Source organism: Rhinopithecus roxellana, chromosome 12 (assembly GCF_007565055.1).
Source record: "Rhinopithecus roxellana isolate Shanxi Qingling chromosome 12, ASM756505v1, whole genome shotgun sequence".
Classification (NCBI taxonomy): domain Eukaryota; kingdom Metazoa; phylum Chordata; class Mammalia; order Primates; family Cercopithecidae; genus Rhinopithecus; species Rhinopithecus roxellana.
This window is the reverse complement of record NC_044560.1, coordinates 59,114,538-59,132,031: the sequence shown is the minus strand read 5'-3', so window position 1 is coordinate 59,132,031 and position 17,494 is coordinate 59,114,538. Positions and strand designations below refer to the sequence as shown.

General features: G+C 36.9%; 1 protein-coding gene across 3 annotated transcripts in view; it reads left to right on the top strand.

The window, feature by feature from the left end:
• Window positions 1–17,494, top strand: part of PIGK (phosphatidylinositol glycan anchor biosynthesis class K) — a 151,920-nt gene that overhangs the window by 1,359 nt on the left and 133,067 nt on the right. For all 3 annotated transcript variants that reach the window (XR_004060501.1, XM_010370953.2, XM_010370952.2), the window contains exon 2: window positions 7,728–7,781. Coding sequence is in view for 2 of the 3 variants with exons in the window: in XM_010370953.2 (XP_010369255.2) it covers window positions 7,728–7,781 (54 nt within the window). In the remaining variant the exon portion in view is untranslated. The remainder of the gene's footprint in view (window positions 1–7,727; window positions 7,782–17,494) is intronic.

Here is a 17,494-nt window from a genome sequence, read left to right as displayed (position 1 = left end):
AACTTTTTGAATACACACCCTATCAGTTAAAAAAATATATTGAGCATGAACTTCATATATATTTATGAATTACTGTTAATTTATATGTTCGATATTTATATAGCATATTTTTTAGAGAACATAAATATGAGTAAATAGAAGTTCTATTTCCTTCCTTTGTTCTGATTTTGACTACTTCATCTTGGATACTATTACTGTTTTTTGTAGTTACATAATTGCTGTGCTTTTTCACATTATGATATTTTATACATCCTGTTTCCTCTGTTCATTTGCTAGGATACAGTGAAGTCATAACCTCTGTAGAAACTTTCCCTATCTCGTACCTTTGCCTTTACTTTTGTAATTTGTACACTTGATACAGCACTCATTTACTATAACCCTGTATACTTTGTACTATGATTCCATCATCTCTCACTTAGATATAGGAGCAACAGTTCCCTAAATGTTTTTCCTTGAGTCATTATTTTTTCCTTTCAATCTGTTCTCCAAATTGAAGCCAGAGTAACTTTTAAAAATGCAATTCCGATCATGTCACCCAGGCACCTTAATGTTGCTCAAAAGATCACCTTAATGTTGCTCTAAACTCTTCACCATGACCCACAAACAAAAGCCTGCATATTTTTTGGGCCCTGACTACACTTCCAATTTTTTCTCTTTCTCTTTCAAACTTCTAGTTAGGTTTTCTTTCAGTTTCTCAAAAGCTTTAAGCTGCTTCTCACATTAGAGCTGTCTCCCCTCTGTCTGGAATTGTATTTCCTCTTTTCTTCATCTTTTGGATTTTAACCCAACAGTCACTTCTTTAGGAAAACTTTGCTGATCAGGTCAGGTCCCTCCGTTGTACTCTTCTTATATTGTATGTCTTTCCTGATCTGTTAAATGTATATCTATCCAATATCCAGTATCCAAATAGATAGTAACCTATTTGAAGGCAGTACTATGGCTATTTTTGCCCAGCATTGTATTTGGAGCACTCAGGGCAGTGACTGGCATGTTACCCAATGAGTGTGATGAATTAATGAATGTTACATTGTAGTGTAAGTGTTTGCATGCTCCTCTTTATTGAACTCTGGATTCTTGAGAGAAAGCAGCATGCTTTTTAGTGATTTTTGTATCACTGTATATCAGTGGTACTCTTGATATCTGGGTGATATGGAAATTTAAAAATTTAAATTTCTGTGCCTGACTTATCTGGCACATAATAGGTGCTCCATTTAACTGTATGTAGAATGAATAACTTTATAATGACTGTATTGTCTAGACAACCACAAAAAAGTTTTGCCATCTAAATTTTTTCACTAAGGTCTGAAAAGAAGTAAGAACTTTGGAGGTGGAAGGCACATTAGAGACATGAGGATAGTCAAGTCTAAAGAGCTAAATGACTTACCCCAATTTCACAGCCAGTTGTGAGATAGGACCTGCATTTTAGCTTAGGTCTTTGAATTCCCAAATCAATGCTTAACCACTGTAGCACATTGCTTTCTTTAACATCCAGGCAGCTATTGAGTTTAGAGGTGGAAAAATACACACACACACACACACACACACACGCCGTACACACTCTTTTTGTTCAGGTTATTATTCTATATTTATCATGTCAGTAATTTATCAGAAACAACGCTTAACAATAGAAAACCCATTATAGTTTCATTTAATGTGAAATACTGTGTTATTGCCTTGCTAAATTAAGTGTATTTTATCCTAGCCATAGTAATTTCAGAGATCACAGTTTTTTTCCGTCTCTGTTGATAGTTAACATAATATTTAACTTGCATTACTGCAGCAAATCATATTCTGATGAAAATTGATATTCTTGAGGGTTACATGTCTGTACACTCTAAAATCTGTTAATGGTATTTCACAAATCTCCAGAAACAGATACTTTACTTTCTGACCAATGTTGTATTCTCTTTAAGTGATGCCTCTCTTTTTATAATATATATTTTAATTGGCACAATAATTGTACATTTTTATGGGGGATAGTGTGATATTTTGAGGCATGTATTCAATATGAAATGATCAGAGTAATTAGCATATCTGTCATCTCAAACCTTTATCATTTCTTTGTGTTGATAATATTCGAAATGTTAGAAAACAGTTCTAGCTATTTGAGAAAATATAATAAATTATTGTTTACTATAGTTACGCTAAAGTGCTATAGAAGGCTAGAACTTATTCCTGCTATCTGTAATTTTGTATCTGTTAACTAATGTCTCTCTGTACTCCCCCTGGCACTTTCATATTCTTCCCAGCCTCTAGTAACCACTGTTCTCTATTTCCATGAGATCAAGTTTTTAAAAATTTCCATATCTGGGTGATACGGAAATTAAAAAATTTAAATTTCTGTGCCTGACTTATTTCACTTAATGTAATTTCCTCCAGGCTCATCCATGTACCTGTTTATGATAGGATTTTATTCTTTTTATGGATGGATAATATTCCATTTTATATATTTGCATGTGCACGCGTGCGCGCGTGCACACACACACACATACATTTGCTTTATCCATTCGTCTATTGATTGACACTTAGGTTGATGCTATATCTTGGCTATTGTGAATAGTGTTGCAATAAATACGGAGTGTAGATATCTCTGGCCTACTGGTTTCCTTTCCTTTGAATATATGCCCGGTAGTGGAATTGTTGGATCATATGGTAGTTCTATTTGTATTGTTTTGAGGAACCTCCATACTGTTCACCATAGTGGCTGTACTAATTTACATTCCCACCAGCAGTGTATAAGAATTCCTTTTTGTCTACATCATAGCTAGCATTTGTTATTTTTTGTCTTTTTGATAATAGCCCCTAAGATGATATCTCATCATGGTTTTGGTTTGCATTTCCTTGGTGATTAGTGATATTGAGCATTTTTTCATACACTTGTGGGCCATTTGTATGTCTTTTGAGAAATATCTATTCAGATCCTTTGCTTATTTTTAATTGGATTATTATTATTGTTATTATTTTTTGTGTTAACATAGGTTTGAGTTCCTTGCATATTTTGGATGTAAATCCCTTATTGGATGAATAGTTTGCAAATATTTCAGGATTGCTTTTCATTTCTGTGAAGAATATCATTGGTATTTTGATAGAGATTGCATTGAACTGTAGATCACTTTAGGTGATATGATCATTTTAACAATACAATATTTATTCTTCCAATTCATGAGCATGGAAGCATTTTCATCTTTTCGTGTTCTCTTCATTTTCTCTCATCAATATTTTGTAGTTTTCATTGTAGAGATTTTTCACTTCTTGGTTAAATTTATTCCTAGGTGTTTAATTTTTCTGTAGTTACTGTAAATGGGATTGCCTTCCTGATTTTTCTTCAACTAGTTCATTATTGGTATATAGAAACACCACTGATTTTTGTCTGTTGATTTTGTATCCTGCAAATTTACTGAATTAGTCTATCAGTTCTAAGCGATTTTTTTGTGGAGTGTTTAGATTTTTCTATATATAAGATCATGTTGTTTGCGAACAAGGACAGTTTGACTTCCTCCTTTTCAATTGGGATGCCTTTTATTTCTTTCTCTTGTTTAATTGCTCTGGCTAGAACTTCCAGCTGTATGTTGAATAAGAGTGGTGAGAGTGGGTATCCTTGTCTTGTTCTAGTTCTTACAGGGAAAGATTTCAACTTTTCCCTGTTCAGTATGATGTTGGCTGATAGATGGCCTTTTTGTGTTTAGGTGTGTTCCTTCTATACCCACTTTGTTGAGAGTTTTTATTGTGAGGGGATGTTGAATTTTATCAAATGCTCTTTCTGTGTCTACTGAGACAGTCATATGTTTTTTGTCCTTCGTTTTGTTGATGTGATACGTCATGTTTATTGATTTGCAATTAATACTACTCGATCGTGGTATATTATGTTTTTGTTGTGCTGTTGGATTCAGTTTGACTGTATTTTGTTGAAGATTTTCGCATCTATGTTCATCACAGGTATTGGCCTGTAGTTTCCTTTTTTTATTGTATGTTTGTTTTCTGGTTTTGTTATCAGGGTAATGCTGGCCTCATAAAACGAATTGGGAAGAATTAATTCTTTAATTTTTTTGGGATAGTTTGAGAAGAATTGGTGTTAGTTCTTTAAAAGTTTGGTAGAATTCGGCAGTGAAACCATCCTGTTCTGGGCTTTTCTTCGTTGAGGGACTTTTATTACTGCTTCAAGCTCATTACTTAGTCTCAGTCCGTTCAGGTTTCTCTTTCTTCCTGGTTCAGTCTTGGTAGCTTGTATGTGTTCAGGAATTTATCCATTTCTTCTAGGTTTTCCAATGTATTGTGTATAGTTGTTTATAATAGTCTCTAGTGATTCTTTGTACTTCAGTCTCTAGTGCTTCTTTGTACTATCCATTTGTAATATGGATATATTTTGTTTCTGAATATATTTATTTGGGTCTTCTCTCTTTTTTTCTTAGTTTGGCTAAAGGTTTGTTGATATTGTTTTTGTTTTTTGTTTTTAAAAAGCCAGCTTTTTGCTTCATTGACTTTTTTGTATTTTCAGATCTCTTTTGTTTATTTCTGCTCTGATCTGTATTATTTCTTTTCTTATTTTGTGTTTGGTCTGTTCTTCTGTAGTAACTTGAGATGTGTTATTAGGTTACATCTTTGTACTTTTTGATGTAGGCGATTATTGCAATAAACCTACCTTTTAGTACTGTTTTGCCATATCTCTTAGGTTTTGGTGTGTTGTGTTTCTATTTTCATGTATTAAAGGAAAATTTTAATTTCCTTATTAATTTCTTCCTTGACCCATTGGTTGTTTAGGAGCATGTTGTTTAATTTCCATATATTTGAACATCTTCTAAAATTTGTTGTGTTAATTGATTTCTAGTGCTTTTCTATTGTAGTCAGAAGATATTTTTGATATAATTTTGATTTTTAAAAATTCATTGAGGCTTGTTTTGCGGCCTACCATGTGGTCAGTCTATCCTGGAGAATGTTCCACATGCTGATGAGAAGAATGTGTAATCTGCCATTGTTGGAAGAAATGTTCTGTAAATGTCGTCTGTTAGTTCTGTTTGCCTGTAATCCCAGCACTTTGGGAGGCTTAGGTGGGCAGATCACTTGAGGTCAGGAGTTTGAGACCAGCCTGGCCAACATGGTGAAACCCTGTCTCTACCAAAAATACAAAAATTAGCCGGGTGTGGTGATGCACACCTGTAGTCCCAGCTCCTCGGGAGGCTGAGGCAGGAGAATCGCTTGAATTTAGGAGGTGGAAGTTGCAGTGAGGCAAGATTGTGCTACTGCACTCCAGCCTGGGTGACAGAGTGAGAGTCCATCTCAAAAATAAAATAAATTCAGTGTTTCTGTGTTGATTTTCTGTCCAGATGATCTGTCCAATGGAGAGTGGAGTGCTGAAGTCCCCACCTAGTATTGTATTGTGATCTCTTCTCTCCCTTTAGATCTAATAGTATTTGCTTTATACATCTGGGTGCTACAGTGTTGGGTGCATACATATTTATAATTGTATGCTCTCTTGCTGAATTGATTCCTTTATCATTGTATTGACCTTTGTCTCTTTTTTATAGTTTTTGACTTAAAGTCTGTTTTATCTGATCTAAGTACAGCTACTCCTGCTCCCTTTTGTTTTCCATTTGTGTGGAATGTCCTTTTTCATTCATTCACTTTGTCTATGCATGTTTATAGGTGAAGTGAGTTTCTTGTAGGCAGCATATATAATACTTGGGTCTTTACACTTGGTGTGTGCACTTGTGCACACAGGTACAGATATGTGTACAAGTGGAAGTTTAAATTTATTCTCCGTGAAATTTTCTTGTTAGCTCAAAATTAAAAAGCTGTTAATGTTTTTCAGGCTATTAGTATGTTCCAGTCACTATTCCTACATTCTCTGCATCAGATAATATTATTACTGTTTTATAGATGGAGATTTGGAGGCACAGAAAAGTTAAGGAACTTTCCTGTTTATATACCTAGTAAGTAATAGAGCCCAGATTTGAACCTAGGCATTCTGACAGGTCTAGTAATTAATGTTTGGGAGCTGATCTGAGGTCATTATGGCTTGTATTCACTATTATTTTAATATATATCAAAATCATGTTCATTAGGTGTCAGGATGGTGTTAGAAAATTTTAGGGTCTTGAGATGACAAATATAATTCTTACTTTAATAGATTGGTGAAATGGCCCCTGGCAGAATGCTAGAGGATGTGCTAAGTCAGCTGTATTGATGAGTTCAAATAAAGTACCTAGAACATAGTAAGAATGGATACTGAATGAAATTTTAACAGGAAGCATATTAACTTATGTGTAGAATGAAGACATGAAATAAGTCATTCACAATTATAGGACTGAATGGGAAATTAGAAGCATATGAAGAAGACTTGTCTGTGTTTGAGATAAAATGTTTAAAAGCAATCAGGCCCCTCTCTCTTTCAATTATATCTCCCAGAAAAAAAAAAAAAGAAAAAAGAAACCTCAGCAATCTTTATGGGTGTTGTAGCACATTTGTCTGATCTTTAATTTTTAATATTGTGACCAATATTAAAGAATTAGTTGACATAATTGCAGAGATTTTAGAGAATCAACTGAGATGACTATTAAATGATTAAAGGATTAAAAAGATGTCTGTGAGAAGTTCAAAGAGTGATAATTTTGTTTTTGTTGAGGATGTAGGGAGATTATATCGCACAAGCAATTCATGAAGATAAAAATTGTGTGGCATTACTAAAAGTGAAATATTAATTTTTGGTTAAATTCCTGGCATATGCATTTTTACCTTGCCTTCTCACTGTAGAGAGTGATCACTTTAATAGAGTAATTATCAGAGTACAACCTAAAAGGAGATTTTGAAAGTTACAACTTTATAGTACAACCTTTATGTAATACCTTCTTACCATATTCTGAACCTATGAACCATGTGATTTCAGTTTTCCATAGGAGACTCTTGATTTGTTCAATGACAGTAAAGGCATTTGGACCGTGGATTCATTCATTCACAAAATATTTATTAAAAACCTACTATATGCCAAACTTACTTGGAATACATCATTGAATATAACTGATGAAAACCCCTGCCCTACTGAGGCTTACATTGTTTTGGGGAAAGACAGATGATTAGTAATACACATAATAAATAAGTTAATTATATATATAAAATGTAAGAAGATGATAAACGCAGTGGAAAAAATAAATCATAGTAAGAAAAATGGTGGGGTGAGGTTGCAGTTTTAAATAATAGCTTTGTTAAATGTTGAACAAGCAAATTGTATGTTCTTAATTGAGCATACATTTCACTTTCTTAATAATTCTCAGGGTATGGGAAATAGAAAGATATGAGTTATATAGTATACTTTCATTTGAGTAATGCTAAATAATATTTTAAAGCAGAAACTCTTGCACATAAATCTTACAGTTCTCTAAAAGAGTGCTGTGATGTAGGATTGGCATTGCTTTCATTTTGCACATGAGGAAACTGAGTCTTCAGGAAGGTTAAGTATCTTAATCAAGGTTACTGTGTTTAATTGGTGTCTAAGCCAAGACTGAAACCCATTTCTCCAGATTTCCAGTTCAGGACATTTGCCCTTACAGTATCTTAAGCTGTAAGCTCTTTTGATTCTTTATGTAGTCCATAATGTGAAATACTGGAATCTTCATAAACTTACATAAGATGATTGTTATTACAACTATAAAAACTACATGGGTCTTAACTGTCCATTATCAGTCTTTATTCTGAGAAATTGTGGCTTTTTCTTCTATTTGTTTTGCTTTATTTAGGATCAAGCAGAACAATTATTTAGAAGTGGCCATACAAACAACTGGGCTGTTCTGGTAAGTATACTGTAAAAGTATACCTTTCTGTTCACATTAGATATATATCTGAGAAATTTGTGCGAATCGTATTTTTGAAAATAAAATTTATTTTTGTACATTTTATATCAGAAATTCTTTATTTTGATTTGGCTGTATTTTAAATTGACCACATCAACTATAATATTCTAGTAATATTCTTTGTCCTCTGTCAAGTGGTGATCTGAAAATAAATTTAAGAATAAATTAGGAATTCTACTGTTAAAGGAAGCATTTTATAAAAGGTAGAAATATTTTACTGCTGGAAACTACTAATTGCATCTCTTATCTGTAGTATTAGTTTATAGATACTCTCTACTTATGCTTTTTAAAATTTTCTCAGTTGTTTTTTCTGCTTATAAAAATAATAAATGACCACCGTAGAAGTTCAAATTACACAGAAAAGTTTAAAGAAGGCAGACTAATTTTGTTATGTGAATTTCACCTCAATTAAAGAAGACAGGGAAAATGGCTTCAAGTCCCACATCCCAGAGTTAATATTTTGGTGAGCATTGTTCAAGCCCTTTCCCTCTTCATATATAAGTATAAAGATGTATAGATATATGATTTTATATAATTAGGATCATATTATACCTGCTATTTTGCAACCCTTTAGCATATCTTAGGGATCTTTTCCTGCCAGTAGGTATGGAGATAATTTTTTCTAAAAGCTGTATTTTCTTCCATTTTATGAATGTACTGTAACCTCCAGTTTATGGGCATTTAGAGTCTAAATTTTTCATTACTGTAAACAGGACTGTGTTGAACGTTCTTATACACATAACTGTGACTTGACTGATTTCCTCTTTAGAATAAATTCCTAAGTATAAGAATGTGAAGTCATGGAGCATGATTGCCTCCAGAAAGGCTGTGGCTCTTTTTCTAAATCCAAGTTAGCTATGTATTCTTAACTTTTTTATATAATTTTTATCTTAACGTTTTGACTGCTGGTCAACAAATTAAATTTTGTTTTAATTTGCATTGTTTTGATTTTTAGTAAGGCCTGCTTATTGGCCTTTTTTTTTCTTCTGCCTTTTGCCCAACCTTAGTGTGAATTACAATCTTTAATTTTTCTGGATTTATAAATTTGTAGTTTTAATTCTCCAAATAGAATTCACATAATCAAATTTGTTTTTCCTATGCTTGGAAAATATTTGAATAATAGTTTCACTACTGGAGTTTCATTTAATGGCATTTATATCATTAGGAAATATAATGTTTGACTTAATGAAAAAACATGTACAAGGGTTGGACTGGAAGAATAGGTTCAAAGAGGCAGGAAAGGAAGCTGATTTTGTGAAAAAGGGAGCAGGGAATGTACAGCATCTCAAAGCTAGTAATGCATGTTGGAAAAGGAAGAAAACTGGGGATTATAAATGGTAAGAATATAGTGGGAATATAAAGGAGATGGGTAGAGGAATGCAACTTAAAGTGCAGAATAAACATGCAAAACTGTAATTAACTTATTGACGCCAAATGAATGTTTGAGGCTTTGTAAATTTATTGAGAATCATTTGATAAAAACATGAATGGGGGGGCGGAGCAAGATGGCCGAATAGGAACAGCTCCAGTCTCCAACTCGCAGCGCGAGCGACACAGAAGACCGGTGATTTCTGCATTTTCAACTGGGTACTGGGGTCATCTCACTAGGGAGTGCCGGACAATCGGTGCTGGTCAGTTGCTGCAGCCCTACCAGCGAGAGCTGAAGCAGGGCAAGGCATCGCCTCTCCTGGGAAGCGCAAGGGGGAAGGGAATCCCTTTTCCTAGCCAGGGGAACTGAGACACACAACACCTGGAAAACCGGGTAACTCCCACCCCAATACTGCGCTTTAAGCAAACGGGCACGCCAGGAGAATATACCCCACACCTGGCCGGGAGGGTCCCACGCCCACGGATCCTCCCTCATTGCTAGCACAGCAGTCTGCGATCTAACGGCAAGGCAGCAGCGAGGCTGGGGGAGGGGCGCCCACCATTGCTGAGGCTTAAGTAGGTAAACAAAGCCGCTGGGAAGCTCGAACTGGGTGGAGCTCACAGCAGCTCAAGGAAACCTGCCTGTCTCTGTAGACTCCACCTCTGGGGACAGGGCACAGTTAACAACAACAACAACAAAAGCAGCAGAAACCTTTGCAGACGCAAACGACTCTGTCTGACAGCTTTGAAGAGAGCAGTGGATCTCCCAACACGGAGGTTGAGATCTGAGAAGGGACAGACTGCCTGCTCAAGTGGGTCCCTGACCCCTGAGTAGCCTAACCGGGAGACATCCCCCACTAGGGGCAGTCTGACACCCCACACCTCACAGGGTGGAGTACACCCCTGAGAGGAAGCCTCCAAAGTAAGAATCAGACAGGTACACTCGCTGTTCAGCAATATTCTATCTTCTGCAACTTCTGCTGCTGATACCCAGGCAAACAGGGTCTGGAGTGGACCTCAAGCAATCTCCAACAGACCTACAGCTGAGGGTCCTGACTGTTAGAAGGAAAACTATCAAACAGGAAGGACACCTATAACAAAACCCCATCAGTACGTCACCATCATCAAAGACCAGAGGCAGATAAAACCACAAAGATGGGGAAGAAGCAGGGCAGAAAAGCTGGAAATTCAAAAAATAAGAGCGCATCTCCCCCTGCAAAGGAGCGCAGCCCATTGCCAGCAACGGATCAAAGCTGGTCAGAGAATGACTTTGACGAGATGAGAGAAGAAGGCTTCAGTCCATCAAACTTCTCAGAGCTAAAGGAGGATTTACATACCCAGCACAAAGAAACTAAAAATCTTGAAAAAAGAGTGGAAGAATTGACAGCTAGACTAATTAATGCAGAGAAGATCATAAACGAAATGACAGAGATGAAAACCATGACACGAGAAATACGTGACAAATGCACAAGCTTCAGTAACCGACTCGATCAACTGGAAGAAAGAGTATCAGCGATTGAGGATCAAATGAATGAAATGAAGCGAGAAGAGAAACCAAAAGAAAAAAGAAGAAAAAGAAATGAACAAAACTTGCAAGAAGTATGGGATTATGTAAAAAGACCAAATCTACGTCTGATTGGGGTGCCTGAAAGTGAGGGGGAAAATGGAACCAAGTTGGAAAACACTCTTCAGGATATCATCCAGGAGAACTTCCCCAACCTAGTAGGGCAGGCCAACATTCAATTCAGGAAATACAGAGAACGCCACAAAGATACTCCTCCAGAAGAGCAACTCCAAGACACATAATTGCCAGATTCACCAAAGTTGAAATGAAGGAAAGAATCTTAAGGGCAGCCAGAGAGAAAGGTCAGGTTACCCACAAAGGGAAGCCCATCAGACTAACAGCAGATCTTTCGGCAGAAACTCTACAAGCCAGAAGAGAGTGGGGGCCAATATTCAACATTCTTAAAGAAAAGAATTTTCAACCCAGAATTTCATATCCAGCCAAACTAAGTTTCATAAGTGAAGGAGAAATAAAATCCTTTACAGATAAGCAAATGCTTAGAGATGTTGTCACCACCAGGCCTGCCTTAAAAGAGACCCTGAAGGAAGCCCTAAACATGGAAAGGAACAACTGGTACCAGCCATTGCAAAAACATGCAAAAATGTAAAGACCATCAAGGCTAGGAAGAAACTGCATCAACTAACGAGCAAAATAACCAGTTAATATCATAATGGCTGGATCAAGGTCACACATTACAATATTAACCTTAAATGTAAATGGACTAAATGCTCCAATTAAAAGACACAGACTGGCAAACTGGATAAAGAGTCAAGACCCATCAGTCTGCTGTATTCAGGAGACCCATCTCACATGCAGGGACATACATAGGCTCAAAATAAAGGGATGGAGGAAGATCTACCAAGCAAATGGAGAACAAAAAAAAGCAGGGGTTGCAATCCTAGTCTCTGATAAAACAGACTTTAAACCATCAAAGATCAAAAGAGACAAAGAAGGCCATTACATAATGGTAAAGGGAACAATTCAACAGGAAGAGCTAACTATCCTAAATATATATGCACCCAATACAGGAGCACCCAGATTCATAAAGCAAGTCCTTAGAGACTTACAAAGAGACTTAGACTCCCATACAATAATAATGGGAGACTTCAACACTCCACTGTCAACATTAGACAGATCAACGAGACAGAAAGTTAACAAGGATATCCAGGAATTGAACTCATCTCTGCACCAAGTGGACCTAATAGACATCTATAGAACTCTCCACCCCAAATCAACAGAATATACATTCTTCTCAGCACCACATCGCACTTATTCCAAAATTGACCACATAATTGGAAGTAAAGCACTCCTCAGCAAATGTAAAAGAACAGAAATTATAACAAACTGTCTCTCAGACCACAGTGCAATCAAACTAGAACTCAGGACTAAGAAACTCAATCAAAACCGCTCAACTACATGGAAACTGAACAACCTGCTCCTGAATGACTACTGGGTACATAACGAAATGAAGGCAGAAATAAAGATGTTCTCTGAAACCAATGAGAACAAAGATACAACATACCAGAATCTCTGGGACACATTTAAAGCAGTGTGTAGAGGGAAATTTATAGCACTAAATGCCCACAAGAGAAAGCAGGAAAGATCTAAAATTGACACTCTAACATCACAATTAAAAGAACTAGAGAGGCAAGAGCAAACACATTCAAAAGCTAGCAGAAGGCAAGAAATAACTAAGATCAGAGCAGAACTGAAGGAGATAGAGACACAAAAAACCCTTCAAAAAATCAATGAATCCAGGAGTTGGTTTTTTGAAAAGATCAACAACATTGACAGACCGCTAGCAAGACTAATAAAGAAGAAAAGAGAGAGGAATCAAATAGACGCAATAAAAAATGATAAAGGGGATATCACCACCGACCCCACAGAAATACAAACTACCATCAGAGAATACTATAAACACCTCTATGCAAATCAACTAGAAAATCTAGAAGAAATGGATAATTTCCTGGACACTTACACTCTCCCAAGACTAAACCAGGAAGAAGTTGAATCCCTGAATAGACCAATAGCAGGCTCTGAAATTGAGGCAATAATTAATAGCCTACCAACCAAAAAAAGTCCAGGACCAGATGGATTCACAGCTGAATTCTAGCAGAGGTACAAGGAGGAGCTGGTACCATTCCTTCTGAAACTATTCCAATCAATAGAAAAAGAGGGAATCCTCCCTAACTCATTTTATGAGGCCAACATCATCCTGATACCAAAGCCTGGCAGAGACACAATAAAAAAAGAGAATTTTAGACCAATATCCCTGATGAACATCGATGCAAAAATCTTCAATAAAATACTGGCAAACCGGATTCAGCAGCACATCAAAAAGCTTATCCACCATGATCAAGTGGGCTTCATCCCTGGGATGCAAGGCTGATTCAACATTCGCAAATCAATAAACGTAATCCAGCATATAAACAGAACCAAAGACAAGAACCACATGATTATCTCAATAGATGCAGAGAAGGCTTTTGACAAAATTCAACAGCCCTTCATGCTAAAAACGCTCAATAAATTCGGTATTGATGGAACGTACCTCAAAATAATAAGAGCTATTTATGACAAACCCACAGCTAATATCATACTGAATGGGCAAAAAGTGGAAAAATTCCCTTTGAAAACTGGCACAAGACAGGGATGCCCTCTCTCACCACTCCTATTCAACATAGTGTTGGAAGTTCTGGCTAGGGCAATCAGGCAAGAGAAAGAAATCAAGGGTATTCAGTTAGGAAAAGAAGAAGTCAAATTGTCCCTGTTTGCAGATGACATGATTGTATATTTAGAAAACCCCATCGTCTCAGCCCAAAATCTCCTTAAGCTGATAAGCAACTTCAGCAAAGTCTCAGGATACAAAATTAATGTGCAACAATCACAAGCATTCTTATACACCAGTAACAGACAAGCAGAGAGCCAAATCATGAATGAACTTCCATTCACAATTGCTTCAAAGAGAATAAAATACCTAGGAATCCAACTTACAAGGGATGTAAAGGACCTCTTCAAGGAGAACTACAAACCACTGCTCAGTGAAATCAAAGAGGACACAAACAAATGGAAGAACATACCATGCTCATGGATAGGAAGAATCAATATCGTGAAAATGGCCATACTGCCCAAGGTTATTTATAGATTCAATGCCATCCCCATCAAGCTACCAATGAGTTTCTTCACAGAATTGGAAAAAACTGCTTTAAAGTTCATATGGAACCAAAAAAGAGCCCGCATTGCCAAGACAATCCTAAGTCAAAAGGACAAAGCTGGAGGCGTCACGCTACCTGACTTCAAACTATACTACAAGGCTACAGTAACCAAAACAGCATGGTACTGGTACCAAAACAGAGATATAGACCAATGGAACAGAACAGAGTCCTCAGAAATAATACCACACATCTACAGCCATCTGATCTTTGACAAACCTGAGAGAAACAAGAAATGGGGAAAGGATTCCCTGTTTAATAAATGGTGCTGGGAAAACTGGCTAGCCATAAGTAGAAAGCTGAAACTGGATCCTTTCCTTACTCCTTATACGAAGATTAATTCAAGATGGATTAGAGACTTAAATGTTAGACCTAATACCATAAAAACCCTAGAAGAAAGCCTAGGTAATACCATTCAGGACATAGGCATGGGCAAGGACTTCATGTCTAAAACACCAAAAGCAACGGCAGCAAAAGCCAATATTGACAAATGGGATCTAATTAAACTAAAGAGCTTCTGCACAGCAAAAGAAACTACCATCAGAGTGAACAGGCAACCTACAGAATGGGAGAAAATTTTTGCAATCTACTCACCCCGACAAAGGGCTAATATCCAAAATCTACAAAGAACTGAAACAAATATACAAGAAAAAAACAAACAACCCCATCAAAAAGTGGGCAAAGTATATGAACAGACATTTCTCAAAAGAAGACATTCGTACAGACAACAGACACATGAAAAAATGCTCATCATCACTCGCCATCAGAGAAATGCAAATCAAAACCACAATGAGATACCATCTCACAGCAGTTAGAATGGCAATCATTAAAAAGTCAGGAAACAACAGGTGTTGGAGAGGATGTGGAGAAATAGGAACACTTTTACACTGTTGGTGGGATTGTAAACTGGTTCAACCATTATGGAAAACAGTATGGCAATTCCTCAAGGATGTAGAACTAGATGTACCATATGACCCAGCCATCCCACTACTGGGTATATATCCAAAGGATTATAAATCATGCTGCTATAAAGACACATGCACACGTATGTTTATTGCGGCACTATTCACAATAGCAAAGACTTGGAATCAACCCAAATGTCCATCTGTGACAGTCTGGATTAAGAAAATGTGGCACATATACACCATGGAATACTATGCAGCCATAAAAAAGGATGAGTTCGCATCCTTTGTAGGGGCATGGATGCAGCTGGAAACCATCATTCTTAGCAAACTGTCACAAGAAGAGAAAACCAAACACCGCATGTTCTCACTCATAGGTGGGAACTGAACAATGAGATCACTTGGACTCGGGAAGGGGAACATCACACATCAGGGCCTATCATGGGGAGGGGGGAGGGATTGCATTGGGAGTTATATCTGATATAAATGATGAATTGATGGGTGCTGACGAGTTGATGGGTGCAGCACACCAACATGGCACAAGTATACATATGTAACAAACCTGCACGTTATGCACATGTACCCTAGAACTTAAAGTACAATAAAAAAATAAATTAATTAAAAAAAACATGAATGAATTATCCATCGGTTCCTAGAAGTAAATAGGGTGATTACAGATTCTATACTTGTTTGTTTTAAATATAATAGCATTGTGATTAAATAGGACAGTGTAACATGGGTTCATGGCTCATTTTCTTGTTCTTCAAGAAAAAATCTCTTATATATGTTACCCTTCACAAGAAATTTTTCTGAAGTTACTGAGGAAAGACTGCTAAAGATGAGAGAGGATTTCAACGCCTACTTAAAAGTAAGGCGAACCATCAGGAGTCAGACCATCATCTACCAATTTGACAGGATAAACTTTCTCTACACGATACTAGGATCCCCTCAGTGTTCAAGAGGGGATAACTGCCTATGTGCAGACCAGCAATTGCCAAAGGGCTTATCTTTTGGAACTAAAAGACTGTTAGCTTATACTGACACACACATGAAAGCCTTCCTTGCTCTGGGAATCCTCTAACCAAACCTCTCTTCAATTTTAGTAACCTGGGATTCAAGTAAAAATTAAAGATGAAAAAAAAAACATTACTGAGCTTTGTATTACAACTGCAGTTTTCTTTTTTTGTCCAATATTTTACATATTAGTATGGTGAAACTTGAATAAATTATTCTTTTTTTTTTTTTTTTTTTTTTTGAGACGGAGTCTTGCTCTGTCACCCAGGCTGGAGTGCAGTGGCCGGATCTCGGCTCACTGCAAGCTCCGCCTCCCGGGTTCTCGCCATTCTCCTGCCTCAGCCTCCCGAGTAGCTGGGACTACAGGCGCCCGCCAGCTCGCCTGGCTAGTTTTTTTGTATTTTTTAGTAGAGACGGGGTTTCACTGTGTTAGCCAGTATGGTCTCCATCTCCTGACCTCGTGATCTGCCCGTCTCGGCCTCCCCAAGTGCTGGGATTACAGGCTTGAGCCACCGCGCCCGGCCGAATAAATTATTCTTTATTTTTAAAATTAAAAAGGGAGTTTTTGGAGATGAGGTCTTGTGCTGTCTCCCAGGCTGGAGTGCAGTGGTGTGATCATAGCTCACTGTAGCCCTAAACTCCTGTGCTCAAGTGATCCTCCCACGTCAGCCTCCCAAGTAGTTAGAACTACAGCCACAAACCACCACTTCTTGCTAAAGTTTACATATTTTTGTAGAGATGGGGGTCTCGTTGTGTTGCCCAGGCCGTTTTTTAGCTTCTAACCTCAAGTGATCCTTCCACCCTGGCCTCCCAGACTGCTAGGATTATAGGTGTGAGCTACTGTGTCCAGCCAGAATTTTATATTTTTGACATATGGAATTTTACATTTTTATGTAGTCAAAAATTTAGTCTTTTCCTGATTGGATTCTAGATTGAAAATTTAATTTAAAAAACCATGTAATTCCTTTCTATTTGGCAGGGGCAAGAACACTTATGCTGTTCTCAAAATTGTCATTATACCTACTAAAGGCACAGGCATGTGATAGAAACCAGGATTGTGCTTGGTAGATGTATTACCAAGTGACCCCGATCTATATTTTCCTACCTTAGAGTGGGTTCTCAGCAACACTAACTTTTGAGGCATAGAATTACATTTTCCCAGCACCTTTAATATAATTCTTAGGAATTTTTTAAACTATAAAACTTGGTTGGATCGTTTCTAATTTTCTCTTTAGTTCAATAGCTTCTTTATAATGCACTCTCTTATATGCATTTATAACTGTTTTATATGTTATGTTCTATCCAGTGTCCTACATTTCTCACAACGAAGGAAGCAGTCTGGAATGAAACAAGTATTGTATAACCCTATGTAGCTAATTTTCTATTCTGTGAAGAAATTTTGGGTATTGTCTGTGATTCTAAAGAATTTAACTTTTTGAAATAGGAATGTTATTGAGTCACAGAAATTGTGATAACTAAGTTGGTTCAGTATTTGATTAAATTTCCCAAAGATATGCTTTCTCTTAAGCTGAGTGTTCTTTTAAAATCTAATACCAGTTATGAAGACTTCTGTTTGGAGAGATTAGTTTTACTGAA